Raw genomic sequence first — 14,741 nt, forward strand, 5'->3', positions numbered from 1 at the left:
TCATCAAGAGGCTCTTTAGTTGTTCTTCACTTTCTGCCATAAGGGTGGTGTCATCTGCATATCTGATGTTACTATATTTCTCCCAGCAATCTTGATTCCAGCTTGTGCTTCATCCAGCATGGCATTTTGCATAATATACTCTGCATATAAATTAAATAAGCAGGGTGACAATATATAGCCTTGACGTACTTTCCTGATTTGGAACCAGTCTGTTCTTTAATGTCCAGTTCTAACTGTTGCTTCTTGACCTGCATACAGATTTCTCAGGAGGCAGATCAAGTGGTCTGGAATTCTCATCTCTTCAAGAATTTTCCATAGTTTGTTGTGATCCACACAGTCAAAGGCTTTGGCATAGTCAATAAAGCAGAAGTAGATGTTTTTCTGGAACTCTCTTGCTTTTTTCAATGATCCAATGGATGTTGGCAATTTGATCTCTGGTTCCTCTGCCTTTTCTAAATTCAGCTTGAACATTTGGAAGTTCACAGTTCATGTACTGTTGAAGCCTGGCTTGGAGAATTTTGAGCATTATTTTGCTAGAGTGTGAGATGAGTGCAATTGTGCAGTAGTTTGAACATTCTTTGGCATTGCCTTTCTTCGGGGTTGGAATGAAAATTGACCTTTTCCAGTCTTGTGGACACTGCTGAGTTTTCCAAATTTGCGGGTATATTGAGTGCAGCACTTTCACAACATCATCTTTTAGGGTCTGAAATAGCTCAATTGGAATTCCATCACTTCCACTAGCTCTGTTTGTAGAGATGCTTCCTAAGGCCCACTTGACTTCATATTCCAGGATGTCATGGTTATCTGGGTCATGAAGATTTTTTTTGTATAGTTCTTCTGTGTATTCTTGCCACGTCTTCTTAATATCTTCTGCCTCTGTTAGGTCCATACCATTTCCGTCCTTAATTGTGCCTATCTTTGCATGAAATGTTCCTTTGGTATCTCTAATTTTCTTGAAGAGATCTCTAGTCTTTCCCATTCTATTGCCTTCCTCTATTTCTTTGCACTGATCACTGAGGAAGGCTTTCTTATCTCTCCTTGCTATTCTTTGGAATTCTGCATTCAAATGGGTATATCTTTCCTTTTCTCCTTTGCCTTGAGCTTCTCTTTTCTCAGCTAGTTTTAAGGCCTCCCCAGACAACCATTTTGCTTTTTCACATTTCTTTTTCTAGGGGATGGTCTTGATCACTGCCTCCTGTACAATGTCACGAACCTCCGTCCATAATTCTTCAGGCACTCTATCAGATCTAATCCCTAGAATCTATTTGTCACTTCCACTGTATAATAGTAAGGGATTTGATTTAGGTCATACCTGAATGGCCTAGTGGTTTTCCCTACTTTCTTCAACTTCAGTCTGAATTTGGCAATAAGGAGTTCATGATCTGAGGCACAGTCAGCTCCCAGTCTTGTTTTTGCTGACTGTATAGAGCTTCTCCATCTTTGGCTGCAAAGAATATAATCAGTCTAATTTTGGTATTGACCATCTGGTAATGTACATGTGTAGAGTCTTCTCTTCTTATGTTGGAAGAGGGTGTTTGCTATGACCAGTGCGTTCTCTTGGCAAAACTCTGTTAGCCTTTGCTCTGCTTCATTTTGTACTCCGAGGCCAAATTTGCCTGTTACTCCAGGTATTTCTTGACTTCCTACTTTTGCATTCCAGTCCCCTATAATGAAAAGGATATCTTTTTTTTGGTGTTAGTTCTAGAAGGTCTTACAGTTCTTTACAGAACTGTTCAACTTTAGCTTCTTCAGCATCACTGGTTGGGGCACAGACTTGGATTACTGTAATATTGAATGGTTTGCCTTGGAAATGAACAGAGAGTGGCCGGTAAGTACCCCCAAATTTGTAACCAGTTGGTCAAAAATTTAAGTGGCCTGGGAACTCTGGAGCTTTGTGGCTGGTGTCTGAAATGAGGTAGTTTGGTGAGGAACTATGCCCTCAACCTGTAATGTTTGGACTAACTCTGGGTATTTAGTGTCAGAATTGCATTGCAATTGGATATTCATTTAAGTTAATAATCCTTCTATTATAAAGAGAAGATCACACGCTCCAGGACTGATGTCAGAATTAAATGAGATAAATTTGAGGCCTGGTACACAGAGATAGAAAGTCAATATTTCATAGAAGAATAAATCTCTGTACACACTTCTTTTTCTATCTCCTTTTTAATAAGATGAACCACAAATTTATTCTATAATTTTTCTATAATAGGTATTCAATTCTGCAGAAAAATGCAAACAAAATATTGGTACTATTTACATTTGGTTCTATAAACAAACTTGGGGGGAGAAAGAAAACCTTAAGAATTTTTATACAAATTTATAAAAATTTCAAGAATTTGGTTTTCATCATTTCTGAAAGCTATTTATTTTTTTAAGTCTAAAAGCCACTAAATATAGAGGTTGAAAGAGAAGAGAAAAACACCGACAACAGATTATTTGAATTTCCCTCTTCCCAAATATCTAAAATATCACATATACCATTGTTTTCAGTGTAACCTGTGTAACCTAAAAATTCTGACTTCTCTTCACTAGTCTGAAATAAGTTCAGTAGAGATTGTACTGTTGTTGTTCAGTCACTAAATCGTGTCTTGATTCGTTGCAACCCCATGGACTGCAGCAAGCCAGGCTCCTCTGTCCTCCACAATTTCCCAGAGCTTGCTCAAATTCATGAGATTGTATTTGTAAACTACAAATTCTGTTTTCTTCTTGCATAGTAAGAAGTTTAGTATCCTTATAAAACTCTGCATTTTGTTCCAGATTTTTAAAAAAATTTCTTCCGTATAATATTTTCACTCTACAGTGGATTTTACCAGATGGTAAGCTCCCTGTATTCTTGACATCACATTCACTGGATTCCTAGAACTTTGGGATGGAGCCTTTGCCTGAAATGTTAGGTGCTCCTCTGAACTAAGGTGTCGCTGGTGGTAAAGAAAAGAAAGAAAGAGAGAAAGTGAAGTCGCTCAGTTTTGTCTGACTCTCTGTAATCCCATGGACTGTAGCCTACCAGGCTCCTCCATCCATGAAATTTTCCAGAGACAAGAGTAGTACTGGAGTGGGTTGCCATTTCCTTCTCCAGGGGATCTTCCTGACTCAGGAATCAAACCCGAACCTACCTCATAATGCAGGAGACCTAAGAAATGTAGGTTCAATCCCTGGGTCAAGAAGCTCTCCTAGAGAAGTAAATGGCAATTCACTACAGTATTCTTGTCTGGAGAATCCCACGGACAAAGGAGCTTGGTGGGCTATGTCCACAGGGTCGCAAAGAGTCAGACACAACTGAGCACATATCCCTGAACTATTTACTGATAACAAATAAGAATCTCGACCAAATACAGAATGAAGGTCCTTTTCCTTCAGATCCTACGCTGGGAAGTACACAGCATCTAACTTTTGTTTTGGCTGAAATGCAGTTTTTTCCATATTGAATTAGAAACTTGTATACATGTGTGTATCCTACACAGACAGTGATCTACCCTTAGTTCTTCATTTTCATGCATAATTAATTTCCATTCAGAAATGCCAGAATGCATTTTTGTTCATTTTTATGTGACAGTAGATATGTAAAATTTTATGTCATTTTCATAAATGGAAACTTTATTAGATGTTTTCTCATCAAGTCCTTTCAATTTAATAGAAGAAGGGTAGAGAAACACGTTCTGAAAAAAACTCAAAGTTCTGTTTGGTTATTAGGTTTCTTTACATAAGTAACTCTGGTCAAGCACCTGTACATTATTTTCCCTGATGTCTTTCTGACGCCTATGTTGCAGTTCCAGCTTTTCTTTATATTCAGACTTTCTGGGGACATTTGCACAGTTTTTATAGTCAAAACTTAGATACAATATCATCAAAACTTGATAGTGATTACTCTGGGCAAAGTTTCTGTGTTGTTCACTTACAAGATGTGCCTCATGTCATTTACCCCTATAAAAGGCTTTTTGAGTCTCCTTGTTCTTGTTTTTTGTGGGCCAGTTTCTACTCTTTTCCCTACATCTCTTATAGAAGTTCTTGATTTCTTGAGTAAATACTTTGTTTTTTTCCTTTTGTTCCATGTAGTATCTTATGTCATCAGTATGAAGAATTTTTACTCCCCATGATATTTGGTAATCTATTTGAAGGAATAAAATCAGTCATTACTAGTTTTTTCAACTACTAAAAGGAGAAATCTGTACTTTTTCTTTGAAGTTAGGTAACTGAAATCTTTACTGAGAAATTCTTCAACTCACTCTCCCAGAGCTTGTCCTTTTGCAGTTTTTCAGATATAGTGACAGAAGGTAAGTCAGTGTAAAATACTTTTCCCCACTTTTCTGGTTTGTTATCAGTTTTCAGAGAATTCAAAAATGGTTGTTCTTTTTTTCATTTTTGACCTGGACTCCACCCTGGAAATGCGAATTGCTATGGATCTTCATGGCTCTTCAGTCACCTGGCACTCACATGCTGGGTCTGGAGAAGGTGTCACATCCAGCAGCTCTGGAAGCACGGCTCCCCAAGGCCCGATGACTGGCCAGGTGCCTCTCCCCATCCATAGGCCACCAAGTGTTACCCACTTTCTCTTTTTTTTAACATTACTATATACGAATTATATTTTTTCTTGTTCTAATCATATATGCACTATAGAATTTTCAGAGTTGGTTGCAGTGCCTTCTTTTCCATTTCTTAATGTAAGTTTTCTTCTTTTTTTTTTAATGTAAGTTTTCTACATAAAATTACCCATAGCATCCAGTGAAGACAGATGCAACAGTGAGAGCAGGAGTTTTGCTGGTGAGAATGACAGGTAAAAGATGAAGGTATTATTTTAGAATAAAAGGCTTTGGTGAGATAGATGTAATGGACAAAGAGGCAACAAGATACGGGGCCACTGTGATGAGAAGATGCTAGGGTAGAAGAGAGGCAGCCTGAGGAAAAGAATATGCCAGAAACTGAAGTGGAAGGCACTTGTTTTGCTTTTTGTCCAAGGACCTGGTGATGTCACTATACCCATCACCATGAGAAAAAAACACTCTCTGTCCCTTACGAACCAGGGTGAGCAGGAACAGGAAAGGTAATTTTCTGTGGTTCCCAGGGGAAGAATAAGCAGCAGGTAGGTCACCCTGTGGCCCTGACTCCTGGGGCTAGATGGGTTAGAAGGGATGCTTGCTGATCTGCAGAACCTGCTGTTGTTCTGCCACTCAGCCCTCACGTCTTCGTTCTTCCTCCAAGCTTCCCTTTCCCATCCAGATTACCTGTTGTTGGTGGAAATTACTGGCACTTTGTTCAAACCGTTCATCTTTGGTCTCCACAGTTTTCCCCAACTTCTGCAGTACCTGGGAATATAAATCAGAGAGGTCCACACTGTTATAGTCAAGTCTCTATTATCTGTTGGCCTCATTTGACCCTGGCTTCTGAGTCTCAGATTCAACTAAAGGGAGTACATATATTAGCCCAACAGAATTAGAAATACAGCATGTTGCTGAAAAGTCAATTATGTTTTATGGTTCTTCTCAATTTGAGGTATTCAGCAATGTGCTAGAGTATATATAAAGCCCAGAATAAATAAGGTGTGAAATTGTTATTTAGAGTGGTTTTCTGTGGGGATGGGGGGAGACTATTATATTAAAATAAGGATTAATTAGAAGAATGCAAATGTGCATGGCTAAAAACATGAGCTTTGAAGACATTTTTTCATATGGGACACCCTCTTCCAGCCATAGCAGCAGATTCCTTTAGATAGATAAAGTCAGAGAGGTGGGTAGGAGACTCTTTTCTCTGAAGACCCTTGTAGGAAAACCGAGAAGCTCTGATATTATGCATTTGAAACCTAGCTAGAAGTGAATGCTATCGATAGCTACCTCCTCTCCTCTAGGACCCAGAGAACCAGGCATCATAGTGGTCTCAGTAATGATGCAAAGGACACAGAAATGAGAAAGATACAGTTTCTCTTCTCCTAGAGGACACTCACTTATAACAAGTAAGAAAGCCCTGACTCTTCTACCTGTAACCCCCAGTTTGGAAAGAGGCACCACTATTCCCCAGGCCCAAGTCAGAATCAGGAGCTTCCCTCAACTGCTTCTCTCTCACTTCCTTCATGGAATCCCTCACCATGTCCACCTCTGGAAACCATCCCGTGTTTTCTAGTCTCACTGCCATGGCTTTAGTCCAGGGCCTCATTGTTTTTTTTGGCCTGTGACAATAGGCCTATCTTGTTGCTGCTTAAAACCTTCTAATGATTCTCCATTCATCTGCTCAACAAATGTTTTAGTTAAATGTCCATTATATATTTACAAGTTATAGTTGTACTCTAGCACATGGGTCTCTAGGATCTGACCCTTCATTAAGCCTCAGCTCTCACTATTCCTTTCTCCTACAGGTCTCTCTCTCACTCATGTTTTTAGTTTTCTAATAAGCCGTACTGTTCTTGTTGTAGATGCTATTCCCTCTTTCTGGAATGTTCTTTCTTACCTTATCATCAGGCAACTATCTAAAATGACCAAATTCATACTCTATGTTCTTTGTGACACTTAATCATATCTACTGCATCTCATTAATCAAGGTAAATCAGTCCCTCCTAAGCACTTACAACTTCTGCACCTGTATACATTTCTATTACTGTTGTTCTTTTTTTGTCACGCTGTGTGGCTTGTGGGATCTTAGTTTCCCAACCAGGGATCGAACCCAAGCTCCTTTCAGTGGAAGCATGGAGACTTAACTTGCCTGCTGATTTGCAGAACCTGCTGTTGTTCTACCATTCAGCCCTCATGCCTTCTTTCTTTCTACAAGCTTCCCTTTCCCACCCTCCAGACTACCTGTTGTTTATGGAAGTTATTGGCACTCTGTTCAAACCGTTCATCTTTGGTTGTCAGTTTTCCCTGGATCACTAGGGAATTCCTCTCTTACTGTTTTGTTATTTGCATTTATCTTTGTCTCTTTTTAAACTGTGAGCTCCTTGAGGATTGGACACTTGCCTTACTTGTTTATATTTCTCAGTATGTAGCAAATAGATACTTCATACTTACAACAGGAAGGAGAGTGAGACTGATACAGGAGGGGACCAAAAGGTAGGGCCTTGAATTTAAGATTTTGCTAGACTGGAATAAAGTAAAAAGGGTGAGGGTAGAAAGAGGATTTCAGGCGAAGACAACATCAGCAAAGTAACAGAAGTGTGCAGATTCACAGTAGTTTTCATGAAATGGTTCAGCATGACTGGTTTAGAGTGTGTTACAAGGAGTGATGTGTAAGGAAACTAGAGATTGGAGTCTCATTGTGAAGAACTCTGAATCATATGAAGGAGTGCCCAGGTCTTGGGTGTGAGGCCAGCTCTATGCAGGCTCTGACTCAGGTGTCTCCATTCTTAATCCTGGGGTTCTGGAGCTTTCTCTATGGCAGTTAAGACCAAGGTCTCTGGAGCCGAACTGAAATATGCCCGTATCTTGGCTTTTCTACTTACTGGCTATAAGCCTTTGGGCAAATCACTTAAATTCTAGAGCCTCAGTTTGTAGAACTCCCTTTCCTCCATTAAGATAATAATACCTCCTGAAGTTGTTGGGAGAATTAAATGATATTATACACATAAACTGCTTTCACAGTGGTGCCCTATGGTGAGCAGTTAATACAAATCCACTATCATCGTACTGAGTTCCACTCTATTCCCTATAAATACCTGTCTTTACTTCCTTTTCAGGGCAGCCATCTGTGTTTGTGTCTTTGTTCTGCCTCACTTAACACAGGGCCCTGGGTGTGCAGAGTCACTCATCTTCCCAAGCTCCACCCTCTCCCCTCAACCAAACACTGTCCTCTACCAGAAAGTTGCAAAACCACCTTGCTTAGTGGTAATCACAGGTCTCACTTCCTTCCTGCCAGCCCTCCCTTCCTCTGCCTGGGGCTTGGTTCTTGGCGGGGAGGGGGGTGGAGGCTGAAAGGAGAGAGGAGTCGATTCAGTCTAGAGCCTATGTGACAGGCCTAGGAGCAGACCAACATCCCCAAACCTCAAAAGGCTCAGGGCAAAAAAGCTTGGAGGGTGTGGGAGTGTGTTTGTTGAAGGAATACGCCCACCTTCAATTCTGAAACTGAAAAGACGAGCATGATCACCATGAAAACATAACCCAGTGTCTTGGGGCCAAAGTATCTGTTGTCTTAAGCAATAGGGCCGTGTCTCAGGACACTTAAACTATGCTGTAGATGTTCCTCCTCAACGTGAGTTCCTTGAGGAAGGGTGATGTATGGTGCTCCAAAAATGTCTGTTGAAAGAATTAATAATTTTACCTTTGGGTCACTTACTAATGAAAGACCATATAATGCTAATCCCTAAAGTCCTGCACTGAGAATTCTGCCCCAATTTGCCTGGCCTAGCAGCTAAGAAGTTGGAATACAGATATTTAAGGAGAAAAGACCAGGGACAAGAAAAAAAGTAAATGTGGCAAAATGTTAACACTTGGTGAAATAGGTGAAGAATATTGCAATGTTCATTCACCTATTTTACCTTTTATGTAAGTTGAGTTACAGGTATAAAGCTTAAAAAAAAAAAAAAAAAGCCACTGCAGACATGTTTGGTAGCTGTAGTTCCTCACTATGACCCCTCCCTATAATCATTTATTATATTTTAGTTAATTCTGTCAATTGGAGTAATCTGAAGAGGCCTTGGACATTAGATATTATGGAATCCTTATTGTCAAGATATATTCTAAAGTAGGCTCTCCTTTATCCCCTCATATATTTTCCAGCTTTTTCTCCCACCAATCCCTGAGCTCCAGCTCAGCAGCATTTCTCCCTAGTTTGCCTAAAAGGATTTCCAGATTCTATGCTTTGCTCATGTTGGCATTCCTCAGCTGGAATGCTTTCTCACCACTTGCCTGAGGAACTATTAATCAGACATAATTCCTATCTCAATTCAGCCTTCACTACAAAACCCTGTTCTGTTCTCAAGTCTTCTGAATTCCCATGGATTTATCTCTCAGGTCACTTATTTTAATTAAAACAAAAACAAAAACACCTAGATTGTAAGCTTCTAGCAGGCAAGAATGCTTCTTACTCAACTCATCTCTAAGTTCCAGAGATGAGTTGTCCAGCCCATATCGTGGACAAAGGGATTTTTCTGTAAATATTGCTGACTGAACCCTCACAAGTTGCCTGAAAGTCAACAGAGAAAAAGACCAACAGAGGAGTGGTAAACAGTGAATGCCCTTTCTCAGGGGAGATGTGAGAGGCCTGCCACAGAGAAATCACCAACAGATGGTGAAAGCATCCGTGTGAAATGTGAAGATGTGGCATACTGTAAAAACACAGTAAAGCCAGACTCGTCTTGAATCTGAGAAGGAACTGGAAAATAAAACAAGACGATGCTTCATCGCCACCAGTTTAACAGTCACCAGACCTTCACTCACAGCTTTACTCCTGCAAGAACATCAGCAGGAAGTGGGCCAGCACAGCAGGAAGTGGGGAGACACAGATGTTAGAGTGGTTTTTCAGGAACCTTATAGAGAGCAGCCTGAGATCGGGATCCTAAGGCAGGACACCTGAGTTTCAGTGATAATTCTGCCACTTGCCAATCTCTTTTGAGCCTTATTTCCTCATTTCTAAATTTGGGATACTAACACAAAGCTTAAAGCGTTGAAAAGATGAAGTGAGATCATATCACGAGAATGTGGGCTCCATAAAGGGAGAGATCATGGCCTTCTTATATTCCTGTGCTTTGTCTAGAGCAGGCACTTGATATTTGACACATTAGTTGTTACATATTACAGTCAACCACATATAGTAAAATTGCAGTGTCCCAGGGAATCCTTTCTTTTGACTGTAAATTTCTCCGTCTTTATTTTGCCTTCAGTAACTTCCCAAGACTCAAAAACTCTGACAGGCTGAGCTGAACTCTTTCTCCTAACCCAGGTCATTTCCATCCTATCCAGACAACACCCACTGCCTCTAGGGTACCAGCTGTACTGCTTGAAGTTCAATGTCTGCTTGCCTTTGTGTCTAAATCTGGGTTCAGAGTATCTCCTTGTTTTCTGCAACAGCCTGGGACTTTCTCAGGGCAGATTCAAGTTTGTTTCTCTCTCTGCCTTCTAGGGGCTCAGATTAAGAACAGGGTGTATCTGGGCAGTTGGGAAATATTTGACTCTGAGGTTCAAGGAGCCCTCTCCCCTTCTCACTTCAGTGTCCTTACCAAATTGAGTCTCCAAATCACTGAACATCAACTGCATTTTACAGATGCAGAATCTGAAGCCTAGAGCAGAGCTGTTATTTACCTGAGGCTTCAAGTTCATGCTTTTAAAAAAGAGAGAGAAATTTTAACCAAGGGCATAGTGATGGGGCTTCCTAGGTGGCACTACTGGTAAAGAACACACCTGCCAATGCAGGAGACCTAAGAGATGCAAGTTCGATCCCTGGATCAGGAAGACCTGCTGGAGGAGGGCATGGAACCCACTCCAGTATTCTTGCCTGGAGAATCCCAGAGGAGTCTGGCAGGCTACGTCCATAGGGTAGCAAAGACATGACTAAAGTGGCTTAGCACGCATGCATACATAATATTGATAGGTTGGATGATGACAGAAGGTGAGAGAAGGAGGTAAAACATAACTATTGTCCACAAATATTTGGCCTTTGGCGATTTCTTTTTGTTTTTCCATCCCATAAGAGTAACCAGCCTTCTCTTCTCTAGTACCTCCTTTTCCTCCACAATGACTTCTAACTAGACCTTTCCATAGGCTTTGTAACCTTTGGAGAGATTGAAACCATGATCAAGGTGAGGTAACAAAATCTAGCCACACAAAAATCTTTCCCTTTTCCTCTGCTCTTTAACATGACCCAGCTTCCTCAGACAAAGACAGGGGAAACACACACACATATTCCCCCTACCCTTCCATTGTGAGCCTCTTAAAGATAAAGACTAAATCTATATTCCATCAATTCTCCATTAATAATCCCACTTTGGAGAGCTGGTTGCCTTTAATCTTCCCAGCACCCAAGCTAGTGCTCTGCTTTTATTTAAATTCTTAAGCATATGGTGTTCATTCAAATGCTTCTAAGACCATGAAGTCTTAGAAAACCAAGATTCTCACTCAGGTTCTGGTTATCTCTCTCCTTCCCATTCTCCTTCTAGCCTATTCATTTCTCCTTACCATCTTACCTATCAGGGTGTTGATGGGTGGAGAGCAGGGATTCAGATCAGAAGCAAAGAAAATATTCTGGACATATAGAAACAAAAATGCCAGTGAAATGTGTGGAGAAATGGTCACACCATCTAGGTAAGTGGGCAAGGTACAGATAGACAGAGAGTCTACCTCGAGGGAGCCCTGCTGTGCTTAGTCACTCAGTCTCAATCCTGTCGGACTCTTTGCGACCCCATGGACTGCAGCCCGCCAGGCTCCTCTGTCCATGGGGATTTTCCAGGCAAGAATATTGGAGTGGGTTGCCATGCCCTCCCTCCAGGGGATCTTCCCAACCCAGGTCTCCCGCACAGCAGGGGGATTCTTTACCGTCTGAGCCACCAGGGAAGCCCAACGGAGCAGGGCCACTCAAAGCTAATTCAGGACACAGTGCAAAAAATGGTGCTCCTTGCGCACCCCGAACCAAGTACTCTCCAACGCCAAACGGAGGCACAGGAAGCAGATATGAGTTTCTGCTTATGTCAGCTAAAGCAATAGCCTGCGACCAGGCCGGGTCAGGCATGGAGAGAATCCGTCAGAATTACTCTAGTCCTCGTGGACTCCAGGTCCCACCTAACGGGTGGTACTCGTTGCCAGCCCAGCTGGTGAGTGCTGTCTTATGTGGGAAATGACCCTCTTTGAACCTCCAGTTTCATCATCTGTGAAAAATACCACTCTCGCTGGGTGGCGAGGACAAAATTTGCTACAGAGCAGTCACCAACGTTTAGTTCCTTTCTTTTCCCTTTTCTCGGTCAGCTTGGGCGTTGTTTAGGTTCCAAGAGAGACAGACGGTGGGAACTGTCTCTCAGCTTCCCCCATCCCTGTCCAAGACGGGCGAGGCTCTCTGCCTTCTCTCAAATCTGCTGTTTTCATGGGAACCCCTGCTCGCCTTTCCCGAGGTCAGCCTTTGTGTCCAGCCAGGTCTCCCGCCCCGAGCACCCCGCACACCCTGCGGCCGCGTCGGGCCTCAGCCTCGGCTCCCAGCCTCCTACCTTCTCTTGGGCTCTGCTGAACTTCTTCTGCACCTGCTTGGCGAAGAGGCCGGCAGCGCCGCCCGCCCGGCCCTCGGCCATCCTGCCAACTCCCCCGGGGGCGGCCTGCCCTGGCCCGGCGCCCTGTGGTTTTCTCGAGGCCCCCAGAGGAGGAAGTGCGTTCCCGTCATGCCTCGCATCCGGCCAGGCGGGCCTCGCGCAGGTCACCCCGCCCCGTTGCCGCCTGGGAATCACCCTGGACCGCCTGAGGCCCTGGGCCCCGCGGATGCAGCCGGAAACATGCGCAACACAGGCCCAGGGCTGTGGCCTAGCCCACGCGAGGCCCAGCTGGCCGCTCCCCTGCGCTCTCCCTGGAGGCCCAGGGCGTGGGCGAGGGGCCCGCGGAGACTTGTGGGGCTCAGGCTTGTTGGGTCTGTTCCCAGGAGGCCGGAGACGCAGGTCTGCCTTCTGGCGGTGCTTCCTCCCGGCCAGCTTCAAACCCTCTACCCCTGAGGTAGAGAAACACCAGCAGCCTCTACCCCTGAGGTAGAGGAACACCAGCCGCAAAGAGTTTTCAAATCTGGGCCAAGACAATGTTCCCTGAGAGCTAACCAGCTGTAACGATCAGCAGGGGAAAATAACCGGAACAGGAGGATAGAAATTTTTGTTATTTCCACTCAGTGAGAGTGTTGAATGGGGTGTTTATGGATAAGTGTGCAGGAGCAGCGTACTCCAGTATTCTTGCCTGGGAAATCCCATGGACAGAGGAGCCTGGTGGGATACGGTTCATGGAGAGACAGAGACAGGACTTAGTGACTAAACAACAACTGGATGACCACATAAAATGGACTTTCTGCTTCAGGGTGGAGTTTTTAAAGATGGAAGCCCTCTACTGGAGAGGTTGGCTCTGTCAACCGGGCCAAAAAAAAAGCACAATCTAAAAGTTGAGAATTATGTTTTATTTAGCAGACAAAACTGAGGACTTAAGCCTGGGACGCAGCCTCTCAGCTCTGAGAAACTGCTCAGAAGAGGTAAGGGAAGAGCCAACAGGTAATCATCAAAAGATTATAGTTAATTAAAGAAAACCAAGTATCTCAAGTTAAGGACCCACTCCAGTGTTCTTGCGTGGAGAATCCCAGGGATGACGGAGCCTGGTGGGCTGCCATCTATAGGGTCGCACAGAGTCGGACACGACTGAAGCAACTTAGCAAGTTAAGGAATTTGGTACTTTTCTATTTGGGGGATGATGCACAAGTCTGGGCTCACTGAAATCATTCCTTGGATATGTACCTCAACTATGTGGAGCCAGTATCCTGCACTTTCTCATCCCGAGTCTCCTCAGGGTACAACAATGCGTGGTGGCTGCAGTGGCTGATGGCCTGAGGGCCAGCATCCTATCTCTCTCCTGAGCTCTCGGGGCTCACCATGGAGAGGATGGGGCTGTAATGTGATGACTTGATGGCTGCAACATCCTTTGTTTACTGATATGTCAGGCAACATTTTTTCACTCATGACTCTAAACCTAAACTGGTAGGAGGGGTAGGTTGAGCAGAGGACAGGACTCCAAATCTGGACTTGAAAGAGAGGAGCAGCTGAGCTAGAAGTAGAAATGAAGATGCTTAGAAAGGGAGAGGACCTTATAGAAAAAAGGCCAAAGAGTTGGATATGGAAGCCTGTGCTGGGCATGGGGAGCAAATTTTTCTAGCTGGAGGAACTAGTATAGCGTACTAGATGGAGGCAGAAAATACATTGTGTAAATTGGGATGGGACTGCTGAGATTATAACAGTTGCTTCTCTAGGTCGGTTTCCAAATGGAAGTTGCTTCCTGACCTGATTGAGAAGATAGCTGGAAATTAGGACACTAGGTTTGGAGGAACCATTTACTCAAGGATTTTGCAAGTAAAATTCCCCAAAAGGAGGAAAGGAGGTCAAGATAAACTTCCTAAGGACTGGGGAAGGAAGCTGAACGCCTGAGACAAAATCAGAAGGCCTTCTTTGCTATCATTTTCCAGATCACTCCCCCAAACAGCCATATTGCACTCAGAATCAACCATGTGACAGGCATTGCTGGGTGATGGGAAGCCAAGAATGAATGTTTTAAAAGTGATTCTTGACTTAAAAATGCTTAAAGTCTGGAAGTGGAGATAGGTTGTTAATCAGATGATTTTAGAGATGGATACAAAAATTTCGGGTAATAGGTCATTAGGGTTTATTCTGTTATAATGCTAGCTGTGGGGATGATCTAGAAGGGGCACAGTGAAGAAATGGAAGGACAAAGTGGGGGGAAGTGGGAGGACAATGGTGCTGTGGGAGCACTGAGAGAGATGGTGATCACCACAGATGTGTCAGTAGCAGAAGGAGGCCAATACCTGGGTCATTCTCTGGAATTCACAGCATCCTCAGTAATGCAGCCCAGCCACTGCTTCCTAAAAAACCCTCTTCAGTGCCAAACCCTTGGGAACTGAAATTGATAGTCACCAAATCATGAAGTATTAGAGCAGGACAAATCTTTGGAAAGTAACTAGGTTGGGAATCGGAGTAACAGAAAGGGTGACTTGCCCAAGGTTATCCAGTTCCTCTGGCAGGCTACAGTGCATAGCGTCGCACAGAGTCAGACACAACTGAAGCGACTTGGCACAAGCACACACACCCA

At 43.3% G+C, this 14,741-nt stretch overlaps 1 protein-coding gene and 1 pseudogene across 3 annotated transcripts in view; both read right to left on the bottom strand.

Annotated features, from left to right (window-relative positions):
- Positions 1–12,266, bottom strand: part of BIN2 (bridging integrator 2) — a 37,705-nt gene extending 25,439 nt beyond the window's left edge. The window contains exons 1-2 of one of the 3 annotated variants that reach the window (XM_027542900.1): positions 12,110–12,266; positions 5,223–5,303 (exon numbers count right to left, since the gene is read on the bottom strand). In XM_027542900.1, the coding sequence (XP_027398701.1) occupies positions 5,223–5,303; positions 12,110–12,190 (162 nt within the window). In that variant the 5' untranslated portion in view covers positions 12,191–12,266. Of the gene's footprint in view, positions 1–5,222; positions 5,306–12,109 lie in introns of those variants that run through there. The other 2 variants (XM_027542901.1, XM_027542902.1) reach the window with 2 other exon arrangements.
- On the bottom strand, positions 3,218–5,216 carry LOC113893148 (annotated as a pseudogene).
- Positions 12,267–14,741: the final 2,475 nt, after the last annotated feature.

The sequence above is a fragment of the Bos indicus x Bos taurus genome, chromosome 5 (assembly GCF_003369695.1).
Source record: "Bos indicus x Bos taurus breed Angus x Brahman F1 hybrid chromosome 5, Bos_hybrid_MaternalHap_v2.0, whole genome shotgun sequence".
Classification (NCBI taxonomy): Eukaryota; Metazoa; Chordata; class Mammalia; order Artiodactyla; family Bovidae; genus Bos; species Bos indicus x Bos taurus.